This window comes from Schistocerca americana, chromosome 4, assembly GCF_021461395.2.
Source record: "Schistocerca americana isolate TAMUIC-IGC-003095 chromosome 4, iqSchAmer2.1, whole genome shotgun sequence".
In the NCBI taxonomy this organism is placed as follows: Eukaryota; Metazoa; Arthropoda; class Insecta; order Orthoptera; family Acrididae; genus Schistocerca; species Schistocerca americana.
Window position 1 is genome coordinate 491,431,192 of NC_060122.1, and position 15,688 is coordinate 491,446,879.

The 15,688-nt window shown below is 41.3% G+C and overlaps 1 protein-coding gene across 1 annotated transcript in view; it reads right to left on the bottom strand.

The window, feature by feature from the left end:
* LOC124612822 (cleavage and polyadenylation specificity factor 73) overlaps positions 1-15,688 on the bottom strand; it is an 86,579-nt gene that overhangs the window by 67,644 nt on the left and 3,247 nt on the right. Inside the window, exons 4-5 of the mRNA XM_047141243.1 lie at positions 3,131-3,228; positions 1,703-1,831 (exon numbers count right to left, since the gene is read on the bottom strand). Coding sequence (XP_046997199.1) covers positions 1,703-1,831; positions 3,131-3,228 — 227 coding nt within the window. The remainder of the gene's footprint in view (positions 1-1,702; positions 1,832-3,130; positions 3,229-15,688) is intronic.

The following is a 15,688-nucleotide window of genomic DNA, read 5'->3' on the forward strand; positions in this document are numbered from 1 at the left end:
AAGTATCTGGACACCTGGCTGAAAATTACTTGCAAGTTCGTGGTGCCCTCCATCGGTAATGATGGAATTCAATATGGCGTTGGCCCACCCTTAGCCTTGAGGACAGCTTCCACTCTCACAGGCATACGTTAAATCAGGTGCTGGAAGGTTTCTTGGGGAATGAAAGCCCATTCTTCATGGAGTGCTGCACTGAAGACATGTATCGATGTTGGTCGGTGAGGTCTGGCATGAAGCTGGTGTTCCAAAACATCCCAAAGGTGTTCTATTGGATTCAGGTCAGGACTGTGTGTAGGCCAGTGCATTACAGGGATGTTATTTTCAAGTAACCACTCTGCCACAAGCCATGCATTGGGAATGGGTGTTCAATTGTGTTGAAAGATGCTATCGCCAACCCCCGATTGCTCTTCAACAGTGGGAAGCAAGAAGGTGCTTAAAACATCAATATAGGCTTGTGCTGTTATGGCGCCACAGAAAACAACAAGGGATGCAATCCCCCTCCTTGAAAAACACAACCACACCATAAACACCACTGCCTACGAATTTTACTGTTGGCACTAAAAACGCTGGCAGATGACGTTCACTGCGCATACTCTATAACCACACCCTGCCATGGGAATGCCACGTTGTGTACCGTGATTTGTCACTGCACACAGAATTTTTACACTGTTCAAACATGCAATGTTTATGCTCCTTACACCAAGCGAGGTGTCATCTGGCAATTATGGGCAGGATGTGTGGCTTATTAGCAGCCACTCGACCATGAAATCCAAGTTTTTTCAACTCCCGCCTAACTGTCATAGTACTTGCAGTTGATCCTGATTCAGTTTGGATTCCTGTGTGACAGTTTGTATAGATGCCTGCCTATTACATATTAAAACCCTCTTCAACTGTCAGCAGTGTCTGTCAGTCAACAGAGGAGGTCAGCCTGTATGCTTTTGTCCTGTACATGTCCCTTCACGTTTCCACTTCTTTATCACATTGGAAACAGTGGACCTAGGGCCTAGGGATGTTTGAGAGTGTGGAAATCTCGCATACAGATGCATGACACAAGTGATATTCAACCATTTGATCCCGTCCAAAGTCCGTGAGTTCGGCGGAGCACCCCATTCTGCTCTCTCACGATGTCTAATGACTACTGAGGTCACTGATATGGAGTACCTGGCAGTAGGTGGCAGCACAATGCACCTAATATGAAAAGTGTATGTTTTTGGGGGTGTCCAAATACTTTTGATCACATAGTGTATGTCAGTGAAATGTAGCAAAGCATACAACAATGGCTATTATAATGATACTGCAAATAATATAGTGTGAAAGTTAAGATTAGCAATTACCGGACACAAAATACTATCTGCTCAAAGTCTTCTGATTTCTACCACTCATAAATATGGAGTTCAGACACCTAGACAAGGAGTGCACACTGTACCTATATTGTTGAGCACCTTGTAGTACTAAGAGGTACAGGCAAGTCAATTTTACATAATATTATTTATATAGCTTTTACTTGTTTCATCACGCAAACTATAACACAAACTATTTCAATCAAACTCAAATCACTATTTTTAATGATAAAATCTCTAGTAAATATTCAGTGCTGACTCCAAAGATATGCTTAAAACATCTATACTGTAATTTATACGGAATTTGTGATAGGCCTATATATTTTACAGCTTAGTTAGAAGGATCTCGTGAATATGCATCATACCTCACTTTGATGTAATCAGAGAGAAGCCACCTGTAAATAGCTTTTGTGGCATGAGTCATGAAACATCGTCCTTTGAAACTTGTTTTCAACAGAAACCATGGCAGGGCACCGCAGTGGTCTAGATGAAAACTGGAAATAAGTGACAAAGCTTTGCACATATACACCTATTTCTAAAAATTAACTAAATGATCAAAATGTGGCATTTAAAATGAATCTCTCTCTCTCTCTCTCTCTCACACACACACACACACACACACACACACACACACACACACACACACACACACACAAGTTAAAAAAAACCATGATTCATCACCATGAGTTCCTGATAAAAATTTATTTATTGTATTAAAATATACCTGATGAATGTCTGTGGACTGTATAACACAGAAATTTTTTATCAGCAGCTGTTGGCAGTGAATCACTATGCTTTTCAAATACTTATGATTTTTTTTTTTTGGGGGGAGGGGGGGGGGGGGGGGTGCACGACCTCCTTAATCCTTTCACACCCTCTAGCTACAGCTGTGTACATTAACTTTTACTGTGTCTTACCTGCAACAGAAGTATTTTTTCTGTGTGGAAACCTGAAGTACATACTTGTGAATGTACTGGTTGGTTCACTTTTCCACAGTATAACTGCATGTAGTTATTGTTATTAAGCATGGTAATTACTAAATGATAATTTTACTGTTTATTAAAATAGAGACTATTTTGTAATTAGTTGTTTTAGTCCATAAAATGAACCCAAGTGTACAAAGTATGTTTTGAAAACGGGTATAAATCTTGCATCTAAAACCATCAAAATTCTCCTAAGAGCATTACCACATAAAGAAATATTTTCTTTCCTCCAGAAAAATTCAGGACTAAAAGGGTTACAACACACATTACTGTCCATGGTGCAGTATCATATTCATTGAACAGTCATATATCCTACCAGTCACACAATCAAAAAGGGTTGCATTTAATTGAATAGACATTTAAACCTGCAGCTCTAAATATGCTAAAATAAATCTAATTTGTTGTTGCTTTATGTTCCAGCCCTATAACTGCAATATACAACCAAAATACAGAAAGCTGCTAACAATGATTTAATGAAAAATTGTTGCCATAATCATGCTTGATTACAGTTTTTCCTATCTTAAAATTCCTGAACACTTGATGACATCTACATTATTTTCACTTATAAAACATCAGAACTGATAGAAGAGAGAGCATGTGAAACAATTATAATTAGTCAATATGCAAGAAATTATACACTGAAGAAGAAGGGGAAAAAAATACTGAATTTATGCTTACAAATGAAAAACAACACTACTAAATTAAGTGTAGATGATAAATCCACAAATTTAATAAAAAGAAATTGGATGAATATCAAATGTATTTCCTAAAAATGCTACCTTTAATCTAGAATTTAGTTACTAGACTTACTGTGATATCAGCAATAAATCTATCTCGTCTGCTTCAACAAGGTCGACAAATGGCAGAGCATCCATTCCAGATAAACCAGGATGAATACCACAGTCCAACTGGGGAAAAAGTAAAACTATTAAATCCCACATACATGTATGGTTAAAGAGAGAGAAAGAGGTGGATTTTTATGTACATACTAACACTACCAATATGTTAACTTTTTGTAATACAGGTTCACTCCTCTATACATTCTTTAAATGATGTCGTGTACACTTTTAGATGAACCTGCTTTATTGCACTATGGCTGTTTGGGCTTGTGTACCATTTCCAAGTGTCTGCTAAGAAAAATATGATGTCAGAACAACAACATGTGGAAGAATTTTTCAGTCTGTTAACTTTCACACACAAGATTTGAAGTAGGCTTCTTCAGAAAAGAAGACACACACACACACACACACACACACACACACACACACACACACACAAATTTCATGCACACACGACTGCTATGTCTGGCCCATCTGGATCCTCCCCTCCACCAACAGCTTTTCTGAGCTGCGCAGATGGGAGTTTCCTTCCAATCCCGTCCATAAGCCTCCCCGGCCCCGGTTTCTGGGTGACTTTTCCAAACTCTACCACTTTTCGTAAACATAAACAGTCCTCTTCCTTCACCGCTCTTCCTTCCCCTTCAACCCTTGTGCCTGAAGGAGCCACTGGCTCCGAAGGCTTGTGTTCTCCAGCCTCCTCTTGATGAGTAGATTTTGTATCTATACAATTACATTATACTTTCAAAAATTGATTATTTCCATTGATACAGGGTTCTCAGAATGAATTTATTTTTGCTTGAACAGTCCACAGGTATACGGCCGGTTCATAGTGTCCAACGGGCACAATATTTCGGCGATCAGACATGTCGCCATCGTCAGGTGGGCTGACGAACTGAGCTCCCGAGGGCGGGCAGCCGATTTAAATCCCCTCCCCCCCCGCAGGCCGCTCTCTTTGCCGTCCACCCGCGCGCCGGTTGTCACGAATATGTGGGCGTCGGAATGTGTCGCAGAGTCGATGTGCTTGCTACGTCTGCCCCCGTCGCCAGTTTGTACTTCTTGCTGAGAGTCCTTAATTACATTCAATGCTGGGTCCCAAGCCTTGCTGAGATTGTAGCCTCAATCTCAGTTGATAAGATCTTCCCTGGAGTGAATTTCAATAACCTCCCTTATAACGCTGTCCCAATATTTAGAGGTCTGAGCCAGGATCTTGGTACGCTCATAATCCATCCCGTGTTTCTCGGACAAACAGTGCTCTGCTACCGCCGACTTATTTGGATATTTCAGTCGAGTGTGCCTTTGATGTTCTCGGCAACGATCTTTGATGGTGCGTACTGTTTGTCCGATATAAGTCTTCCCACACTCACAGGGAATTTGGTATATGCCGGCCTTCCTCAAAGCGAGGTCATCTTCCACACTTCCCAGCAATACCCGTGTTTCATTGGGCGGGCAAAAGACGGTTTTAACTTGGTGTTTCTTTAATATATGGCTGATTTTCCCCGATAGTGCGCCTTCGTATGGAATAAAGCCAGTGGCTACCTCTTCTTCCATAACTTCATCCGTCTCCGCAGGTTGTGCTGTGGTGGTGGGATGAAGAGCGCGTCTAATCTGCCATTCCGAGTACCCGCTTTTTCGGAACATGGTTTTGAGGTGTTCCAATTCCTGGGGCAGGTTCTCTGCGTCTGAGATGATGTGCACCCTGTGTACTAGTGTTTTTAGTACTCTATTCCTCTGAGAAGGGTGGTGGTAGCTGTCTTCATGCAGGTACAGGTCAGCGTGGGTTTTTTTCCTGTACACACCGTGGCTCAGGGTACCATCAGCTCTACTCTTGACCATGACATCCACGAATGGTAATCTTCCTTCTGCTTCGGTCTCCATAGTGAATTTGATGTTTGGATGTATGGAGTTTAGGTGTGTAAGGAAATCCAGGCTCAGGGTACCATCAGCTCTACTCTTGACCATGACATCCACGAATGGTAATCTTCCTTCTGCTTCGGTCTCCATAGTGAATTTGATGTTTGGATGTATGGAGTTTAGGTGTGTAAGGAAATCCAGGAGCTTGTCCATACCATGGGGCCAGATGACGAACGTGTCATCGACATAACGGAAGAAACAAGTAGGTTTCCAATTGGATGACGCCAAGGCTTCCTCCATGTACAAATTTGTGACCACCGGCAAGAGTGGGCTGCCCATTGCGACTCCATCTGTTTGCTCATAGAATTCCCCATTAAACAGAAAATACGTTGAGGTCAAGACATGCCTAAAGAGTTCGGTGGTCTTCTCGTCAAATTTCTGCCCAATAAGCTCGACTGACTCATAGAGGCACCCTGGTGAATAGCGGAACCACATCGAAGCTCACTAGGATATCAGTGTCTTTCAGTCTGAAGCTGTCGAGATGTTTCACGAAAACCACAAATACACGGAATTACGGATATGGTGAGGGCATTTACCTACATAGGGGCTAATTAATTCAGCCAGATATTTTGCCAGCAAGTAAGTAGGTGCCCTAATGTTGCTGACAATCGGGCGCATAGGTACCCCCTCTTTGTGGACCGTAGGGAGTCCATGAAGTCTTGCTGGTACAGGTCCTTGAGATGACAATTTCTTGACGTCCCCCACTGGTAGATCCGCGTCCTTGAGTAGAGCCCTGGTCTTGTTCTCCACCTTCTTCGTGGGATCAGCGTTGATCTTCCTATAGGAGTCGTCATCTAGCAGGCGCTGCATCTTTTCAATGTCAAGAGAAGGGCTGAAGGTACCCTGAGCCACGGTGTGTACAGGAAGAAAACGCACACTGACCTGTACCTGCATGCAGACAGCTGCCACCAACCTTCTCAAAGGAATGGAGTACTAAAAACACTAGTACACAGGGCACGTAGCATCTCAGACGCAGAGAATCTGCCCCAGGAATTGGAACACCTCAAAACCGTGTTCCGAAAAAACGGGTACTCGGAATGGCAGATTAGACGCGCTCTTCGTCCCACAACCACAGCACAACCTGTGGAGACAGATGAAGTCACAGAAGAAGAGGTTGCCACTGCCTTTATTCCGTACAATGGCGCACTATCAGGGAAAATCAGCCATATATTAAAGAAACACCAAGTTAAAACCGTCTTTTGCCCGCCCAATAAAACACGGGTATTACTGGGAAGTGTGGAAGATGACCTCGCTTTGAGGAAGGCCGGCATATACCAAATTCCCTGTGAGTGTGGGAAGACTTATATCGGACAAACAGTACGCACCATCAAAGATCGTTGCCGAGAACATTAAAGGCACACTTGACTGAAATATCCAAATAAGTTGGCAGTAGCAGAGCACTGTTTGTCTGAGAAACACGGGATGGATTATGAGCGTACCAAGATCCTGGCTCAGACCTCTAAATATTGGGACAGCATTATAAGGGACACTATCAAAATTCGCACCAGGGAAGATCTGATCAATCGAGATTGAGGCTACAATCTCAGCAAGGCTTGGGACCCGACACTGAATGTAATTAAGGACTCTCAACAAGAAGTACAAACTGGCGTCCGGGGCGGACGTAGCAAGCACATCGACAGATTCCGACGCCCACGTATTCACGACCGCCGGCACGCGGGCGGACAGCAAAGAGAGCGGCCCACGGGGGGGAGGGGATTTAAATCGGCTGCCCGCCCTCAGAAGCTCAGTTCGTCAGCGCACCTGACGATGGCGACATGTCTGATTGCCGAAATATTGTGCCCGTTGTACACCATGAACCGGCAGTATACCCGTGGACTGTTCGAGCAACAAATACACTAGGAGAAACTGAAGAATCGAATTTAATTTTTAATTATTTATTCAATTTCAGTTCAAAATCTTGTCAAAGTAAGCTCCCCCTGCTTCAATCCACAGTTACGACACTTCATCCAATTACTGAAGTCACCCTGGAAGTCGTCAATAGGAATCTCCTTCACTGCAGTCATTGAAGTTGCTTTTACCACAGACAGTGTCCCATGCTGAGTTCCTTCCAGTGTTCTTTTGATCCTTGGGAACAAAATGAAGTATGCTGGTGCCAGATCAGGGCTGTATGGCAGCTGGGGCAGCGTTGCCACGCCTGTTTTGGCCAGAAACTCGGACATACTGAGTGCAGTGGTGTTACAGTGCACGATTCAATGTCGCAAACTTCTTTTTGGACACATCAAACCCTGTTGTGTAGCATTTTGAGCACTTCACAGTAAAATTCCTTGTTGACTGTTTGTCTTTGTGGCATGAATTCACTGTGAACCACAGCTTTTCTGTCAAAAAACACAACGAACATTGCCTTGATTCGCGATTTGCTCATCCTTGCTTCTTTCAGGCAAGGAGTCTCCTTGTGTGCCAACTGCTGCTCTGATGCTTTGTTTTGGGTTCATACTTAAAAATCCACATCTCAACCCACATCTGTCCAAAAATTCTGGGTCGATTTTGTACTGCTCATGCAATTCCTGGCACTTCAACAAACATTTTTCCTTCATCTCCATCTTCAGGATTTTTGGCACCATTTTCACACAGACTTTCCTCACTGGAAGATCCACCATTAAAGTGTGGTGAAAAATTATTTTGGGGATTCCACACTCCTCTGCAATCATTGAAACACTTAATCGTTGATCCTTGTCCGCAACTTGACACACTTTTTGCATCAAGTCGTCCATTTGTAATGTCGACGGGCATCTCGAGCCAACATTATCGTTGACAGATTCCCAACCTTCGAACAACCTCTTCTGCCATATGAAAGTTTGACTTTCTTTCATTGTCTCATAACCATAAGCTTTCCGAAATATTTCGGGCATCTCCACCCCGCTTTCCCTAGTTTCACACGGAACTTGATTGCACTATGCTGCTCGAAAAACTGGTACATTTTATCTCGACAAGGGTGCAGTACATATCTCTGCACGGAGTGTGACCCTGCTTCAAGAACTGTCACAAGTGACTGACATTGGTCTCATTTCAAAGCTTAGATCCCCCATCAAATTCTCTGCCTGATGCTCCATCTTGCCAGCCAGCTTTGCCAATTACCAAAAATCATTATGGGAACTTTTGGGACAGACACTGTATGTACAAATGAGAGATGGTCGAAGATTGTACAGTGCTTCTTATGAAACTATCAAAAGGAAAGAAGGAAGGAAGATTAAGGTTTGAGATCCTGTCAACATGAAGCACAAGCTAAATTAGGGAATGATGGAGAAGGAAATCAGCCATACCCATTCAAAGAAACCATCCCAGCATTTTCTTTCAGTGATTAAGGGAAATAATGGAAAACTAAATCAAGATGGCTGGGCATGCAACTGAGTTTCCAAATGCCATACTCCAAAATATGTCTTACCACTACACCATCTTGCTCTATCAAAAGTGGATAGAATGGAGGCAAAAGATTGGGATTTAATGTACTGTTAACACCTACGTCATTGTAGATGGTGCACAAGTTTAAACTGAGGAAGAGTGGGGAAGGAAATCAACTATGGTCTTTGAAGAGAACCATCTTTGCACTTGCCTTAAGTGATTTACAGAAATCATGGTAAAACTAAATCTGCTTGCACTGGCAGGGATTTGAATCACTGTCCTATCAAATAATGAGTCTCTCGTCTTAAGGTTATGACAACTTTGCCAGTGTAGCTGTTAGAGATACTTTTATCAGCCAACACAGTGATTGGTTCTTCATAAATTTTTCTTCCTGTCTGATTAATTTCAATTGCCACAGTATTATTTATGTGGTTACCTCTGGGACTGCAATATTGAATACCTTAATTTTAAAACAGGAGATACTGAGTAAAGCACTCAAACAGGAAGATTAAGAAAACTAAAAATAAATAAAATAATAATAATTTGCAAAAACTGGAAATTTAAAAATTTTCTCTGACACAAATCTAGATGGCATCCTTGGTTTCAAACAAATTGCCTGAGTCTTAGGACAACAAGCTTATGCACTTACGGTAATCTTGAGTTTGAATTCTCTATCCCCCCCCTTTACAGACACTGTAGGCTCCTGTCTTTGTAACATTACCAGTGAGCGAAAAGTTCCATACCTGAGGTTTGACAGTACTGCTAGATGGCCCAGAAGACCATGGGTGTACATTAAACTCTCAACAGAAAGCATGTTGAGCCCCAATAAAACTACAGTAAAACTTGAATAACAGACATCTGCGGTGAAAATAAAAATGTCCTCTTTTAAGAAGTGAACATTATTAAAAAAAGAATAAAAATACAGTATACAATACAGTACATTCAATGTACTGTAGACAGAAAAGTACTGTACTACTATATAAGTAAAGTAGTGAAAATTTACCTCTATTTAAGTACAATATTACATTAACAAAACCCCTCACACTAGTATAATACAGTATTAAAATTTCTTTCATATATTGGGAAGGTTGGTTTGAAATAATCAGCAGTGTTAAACTAAGTCATTCGTCATCACTCCTCACTAAAGAGTGGTGTTTCAGTTTTCTTTTCCCTTCCACTGCCTGCTTACTTGAAAGTGGAGTAAAGTCCAATTCAGTTCCATCATCTTCATTTTGTTGTCCATTCAAGACATTGTCACCACACCCTTCTTGATGAAGCTCATTTACGAGTTAACTTATGCTAGTTGATGTCCTTTCTGCAAACAGTGCATAATTGATATTGGCATATCCCTCAGATCCACAAGATTCCTCTACTGAAGTGTGAAGTTCAAGCCCATGTTCCTTGAGATTGTTTTCTTTCACACTGTCATCAACTGCTGAAGCAGTCATTAAAAATGAACCTGCTCTCTTGATATTGTTGCCGAGCGTTGAGCATGTTATCTGTTTTAAGGCTGAAGAAATCCATAGAATTGTATCCAGTACACTAACAGATTTTCCAAGTTCACATCCAGATTCAACACTGTCCACTCAAGACAAAATATGTCTCAACACTTTTTGCCTGTAAAGCACCTTGAAATTTTGAACAGTCCCTTGATCCAGTGGTTGGTAATGCGAAGTTGAATTTGGCGGCGAAAAGATTATTTTCACATTGCAATGGGAAGCGGCATTACGCAACAAACAAAATCACTGTCTTCCTTTGTCTTTCCATTCTTCTATAAAATGCCAGCAACCATTCAGTCATTATTGCTCTCATCATCCAAGATCATTTTGATGTGTTGGCAGAAGAGCCAACACCGTGTTGCTAGAGGAGGCCGAAATGCACGCGTTTAAGCTCACGCAGACTGGCGTGAGGTCTGGAACAAGGTAAAGTAATTATAGTAGCCAAAAATAGTACATAGCTTCTGGAATACTTAACTTTAATCCATAATTGGAGAACATCACTCTTGATGATACATAAGTACAATCTCAATATAAACTGGTAATGGCGCCTTGCTAGGTCGTAGCAAATGACGTAGCTGAAGGCTATGCTAACTATCGTCTCGGCAAATGAGAGCGTATTTGTCAGTGTAGCATCGCTAGCAAAATCGTCTGTACAACTGGGGCGAGTGCTAGGAAGTCTCTCTAGACCTGCCGTGTGGTGGCGCTCGGTCTGCAATCACTGACAGTGGCGACATGCGGGTCCGACGTATACTACCGGACCGCGGCCGATTTAAAGGCTACCACCTAGCAAGTGTGCTGTCTGGCGGTGACACCACACATTTATTAGCATATCACTCCACATTCAATTTACTCAAGTCAATACCCTTAAAACATCTAGGTTTCACAGCCTTACCAATAATTAAAGGCTTTTCAAATTTGCCTACCATATTAACACAGAGTAGAATAGTTGGTCGGTTAAGCCCTAATTCCTTGCAAATGCGACTGCTTTCTTGCGGATCAGAGATCCACTATTTGGCAAGTTATTGCTGCAAGCACAGCAGAACCATTCAAAAGTCAAATTGTCAACTTCTGAGCCTGGTTTTCTGGGAAAAGTGCATTTACTGGTATGATTATCATTTCCAGTAGGTGATTTCAGAATGCCATTTATGTTTCTTAAAATGTCACTGTTCTGTGTTTTTCTGCCAGCAAACCTTGGGGCCGTATCTCTAACTCGAAGTTTTCCCTTTTCATAGATACTGATTATCTCTACCTTTTCATTCACTGTTGACTGTTTTCGTTTTTGTGATGTCTTAGCACTACAGGACATAAACTGTCTCACTTGTAGTCAGAAACAGTATACACTTTAGGGGCCTCTTCACACGTAGCCACTCAGAAACGTTCTCGGTGGCACTTCTACTGGCAAAGTACTGGTTTAAATGGGTGCCTTTAAACGTGCCTTCTGTGGCACTCGCTGGCGGACTTGTCACCAGTGGCATGGATTGACCAGTCAAGCAGTATGTCAGCGTATATGAAAAGTTGGCGTGTGAAATCAATGTAGCAGTAGCAGCATCATCAAAGCCATTCATTACAGCACCAAAGAAGCTAATAGCAACAGATGCAACTGCTCTCAGTGAAGGCATGCTGCACCACGTGAAGGAATGTATAATTACGATTGTTGTAAGTTAACTTACAACTGTCGTCGTTTTCTTGCTGTTCTTTATCTACATCTACATTTATACTCCGCAAGCCACCCAACGGTGTGTGGCGGAGGGCACTTTACGTGCCACTGTCATTACCTCCCTTTCCTGTTCCAGTCGCGTATGGTTCGCGGGAAGAACGACTGTCTGAAAGCCTCCGTGCGCGCTCTAATCTCTCTAATTTTACATTCGTGATCTCCTCGGGAGGTATAATTTTACATTCGTGATCTCCTCGGGAGGTATAAGTAGGGGGAAGCAATATATTCGATACCTCATCCAGAAACGCACCCTCTCGAAACCTGGACAGCAAACTACACCGCGATGCAGAGCGCCTCTCTTGCAGAGTCTGCCACTTGAGTTTATTACACATCTCCGTAACGCTATCCCGGTTACCAAATAACCCTGTGACGAAACGCGCCGCTCTTCTTTGGATCTTCTCTATCTCCTCCATCAAACCGATCTGGTACGGATCCCACACTGATGAGCAATACTCAAGTATAGGTCGAACGAGTGTTTTGTAAGCCACCTCCTTTGTTGATGGACTACATTTTCTAAGCACTCTCCCAATGAATCTCAACCTGGTACCCGCCTTACCAACAATTAATTTTATATGATCATTCCACTTCAAATCGTTCCGCATGCATACTCCCAGATATTTTACAGAAGTAACTGCTACCAGTGTTTGTTCCGCTATCATATAATCATACAATAAAGGATCCTTCTTTCTATGTATTCGCAATACATTACATTTGTCTATGTTAAGGGTCAGTTGCCACTCCCTGCACAAAGTGCCTACCCGCTGCAGATCATCCTGCATTTCGCTACAATTTTCTAATGCTGCAACTTCTCTGTACACTACAGCATCATCCGCGAAAAGCCGCATGGAACTTCCGACACTATCTACTAGGTCATTTATATATATTGTGAAAAGCAATGGTCCCATAACACTCCCCTGTGGCACGCCAGAGGTTACTTTAACGTCTGTAGACGTCTCTCCATTGAGACCACCCTGCTGTGTTCTGTTTGCTAAAAACTCTTCAATCCAGCCACACAGCTGGTCTGATATTCCGTAGGCTCTTACTTTGTTTATCAGGCGACAGTGCGGAAGTTTTAACTGTTGTTGGGAGATAATTTTCAGTGTCCATGTCCATTATTGAGAATATCCATTATTCAGAGGAGTTTTATCACAAGTGATAATGTTATTTGGCAGTGGAATTTTAAAATGTCTGCTACTGAGAAGAGACTGCTATTGGGAAGTGTCCATTATGGGAAGTTTTACTGTATCTGAGATTTTGTAGCATGCCTTTGCTGCAAACATGTGCTGCCCACTTGAGCCACACTTCATGGTTGATAAAACTTCCGCCTACCGACACAGCGAAGTTTAAGTTCCCCACTCCTGTAACTCACCACATGAAATGTCAAGCCAGAGGCCTGTATCTATAAAACTGGTGTTAGCTAAGGTGATGGAGTAAATAAAGGAAGATCAGCCCTGTGTGACCTTGGTAAGGGATTCAATTGTATAATGCATAAAGCCATGGTCCCCACACTGTATGGTATTGGAGGAGCCATTCTACAAACTCTAAAAATCTACCAGAATAACAGATGTAGGATTGTATCAGTGAAAGAAGCAGACTCAGGTGAAATGAAATTACAACACTATGTGCCACAGGGATCTGTTCAACAGGCAGAAGTATTATTCAGTGATGTCTGGTTTATGATGAACAAAATGGAATTTAATGAAGGCAAAACACAGATGATGGTACACAGCATTCGTGATACTGGAGTACTGGGTGACACAGCAGCTGTTAAGCTTCTGGGCTTTATCATTGATACCAAGTTAATCTGACACAGTGCACTGAGCACATTTGTTCTGAATTTCATAGGTTCTACACCCCTTGAGGAAATTTAATAGTGTAATATCAGAACAATGCTTACTAACAGCTTACTATGCAATGTTCCACAGCCACATCAGCTATGGAGTGTTACTGTGGGGCCATTCTGTAGGCTACCAGAATATGCTGTTGTTGAGGAAAAGGAGCAATGAGGATCATTATGTCAAGCAAAAAGCAGACCATTGTAAACCATTTTTTTCTAGATTAGGAGTTCTGACTGCTTTCAGCCAATTCATTTTCAACCGCCTCACTCACACAAAGACAAATCATGAAACCTACAAAGAGAAATGAAGTTCATAAAGACAGCACCTAAAATAGAGATAGTATATACAGTGTACTAGTAATAACACAACATAGGCTAAAATGCAGTGAAATAATATACTATAGATTAGAAGGTTACTTACTAGCAAGTAGTTATTGTAGGCATAACCATAAAGGTGGTGGTGTGGCAATTTATGTTAGTAAGGTTGTGGAAGCTAAAAAAATTTCCTTTCTTGAACGCCACACCAAAGAAGAATCAATTGAAGTGACAGGTATTGTACTCCACAGTAATGATCTTAAGTTACCAAAGCATAAAGTGATTGGAGTGTATAGGCCACAAAATGCTGTTTATGGATAAACTTAATAGTGTTGCTGGTCAGGCTGGTTCTAATGACCTTACTATATTAGGTGACTTTAATATAGATGCAAACTCAAATAGTATAGTAAACTTGAAACTCAGTGATGTACTGACCTCATACAACCTTGTAAATATAGTGAACTCTGACACCAGAGTGACGGACAGATGTTCCACTAGAATAGATTATGCTATAATCAACAAAGATGTTATAGATAAGGTAAATTACAGTAACTTAGATTTTCTCTATTCTGACCACTTCTGTGAAGTGATAGAATACAAAAATACAGTTGTGCCTACAATAACAAAAATTGTGCTACAGAAACGAATGCTGAATACCTCAAATATTAATGCTCTTAAAGACAAACTGGCGAATGAGAAATGGGATTGTGTGTACCAGGTAAAAGGGTCGGATGAGAAATGGAATGAATTCTACTCAACCCTATTGCATCATTATGAATATAGTTGTCCAGTCAGAGAAATCAAGAAGGTAGTTAAACACTGTCAAAATGGAAGTAATCCTAGACTAAATAAAACTCCCAACAAATCTGATTAGGCTCAGGCAGCAAGTACATGATCTAAACCAGCTTTATAAAGCTACTACTATGCAGGTTTTCAAAGAGAAATACAATAGGGCCAAGCAAACTTTTAAAACTGAAATTATCAGTCTAAGGAAGCAGATTAACAGCAAAACAATAGAACAGTCTGATAACATAAGCAAAGCATCTTGGAAGTTGATTGACAAATACCGAAAAGGTCCTAACAAGATGAACATGGGACCTCTCAGCATAAGACATGATGGTAACATTTTAAAAAAACCCAGATACTATATGTAATATTTTTAATAACTACTACATTTCTGTTGAACAATCAACGCATATTACAGATTCACAGATAGAGATCCGGTGCCATCTCACCCAGTGTACTGAATCTGAATTTGTGGAAGCGAATGAGTAGGAGGTTCACAGGGCAATATACATGCTAAAGAAAAAACTTTCATCTGGATGGGATGGCGTATCCAGTGCTATTACTAAAGCATGTTTAAAAGAAATTTCTAAACCTCTTACTCACATGATTAATTGCAGCATTAGAGAAAACATGTATCCAACGGTTCTAAAAATGAGTGTAGTGAAACCAGTGTATAAAAAGGGAAGTAAGGAAGAAGTCTTCAACTATAGACCAATATCATTAATTCTCACTTTTAGTAAGATATTCAAAAGCATTATCCTTTCTCAGCTAAGTGCCTTTTTCACAAAACATAAACTGCTTGTAGATTCCCAACATGGCGTCAGAAAAGAGCTAAGTACAACCACAGCAGTTACACAGTTCATCCATAAAGTTTACTGTCTGTTGGACCAGAAGATGCAGACTGCAGGTATATTTTTGGACATGACAAGAGCATTTGATACGGTAAACCATAGGGTACTTCTTAAAAAGCTAAAATCTTATAGTATTGGGGATCAAGCCATGAATCTTCTAACCACATACCTGTTGAATCGTAAGCAAAGCACTAAATTGTCATACAAACTAGATAATAAAATCATGAACTCCCAGTCCACCAGTGAACATGTATAA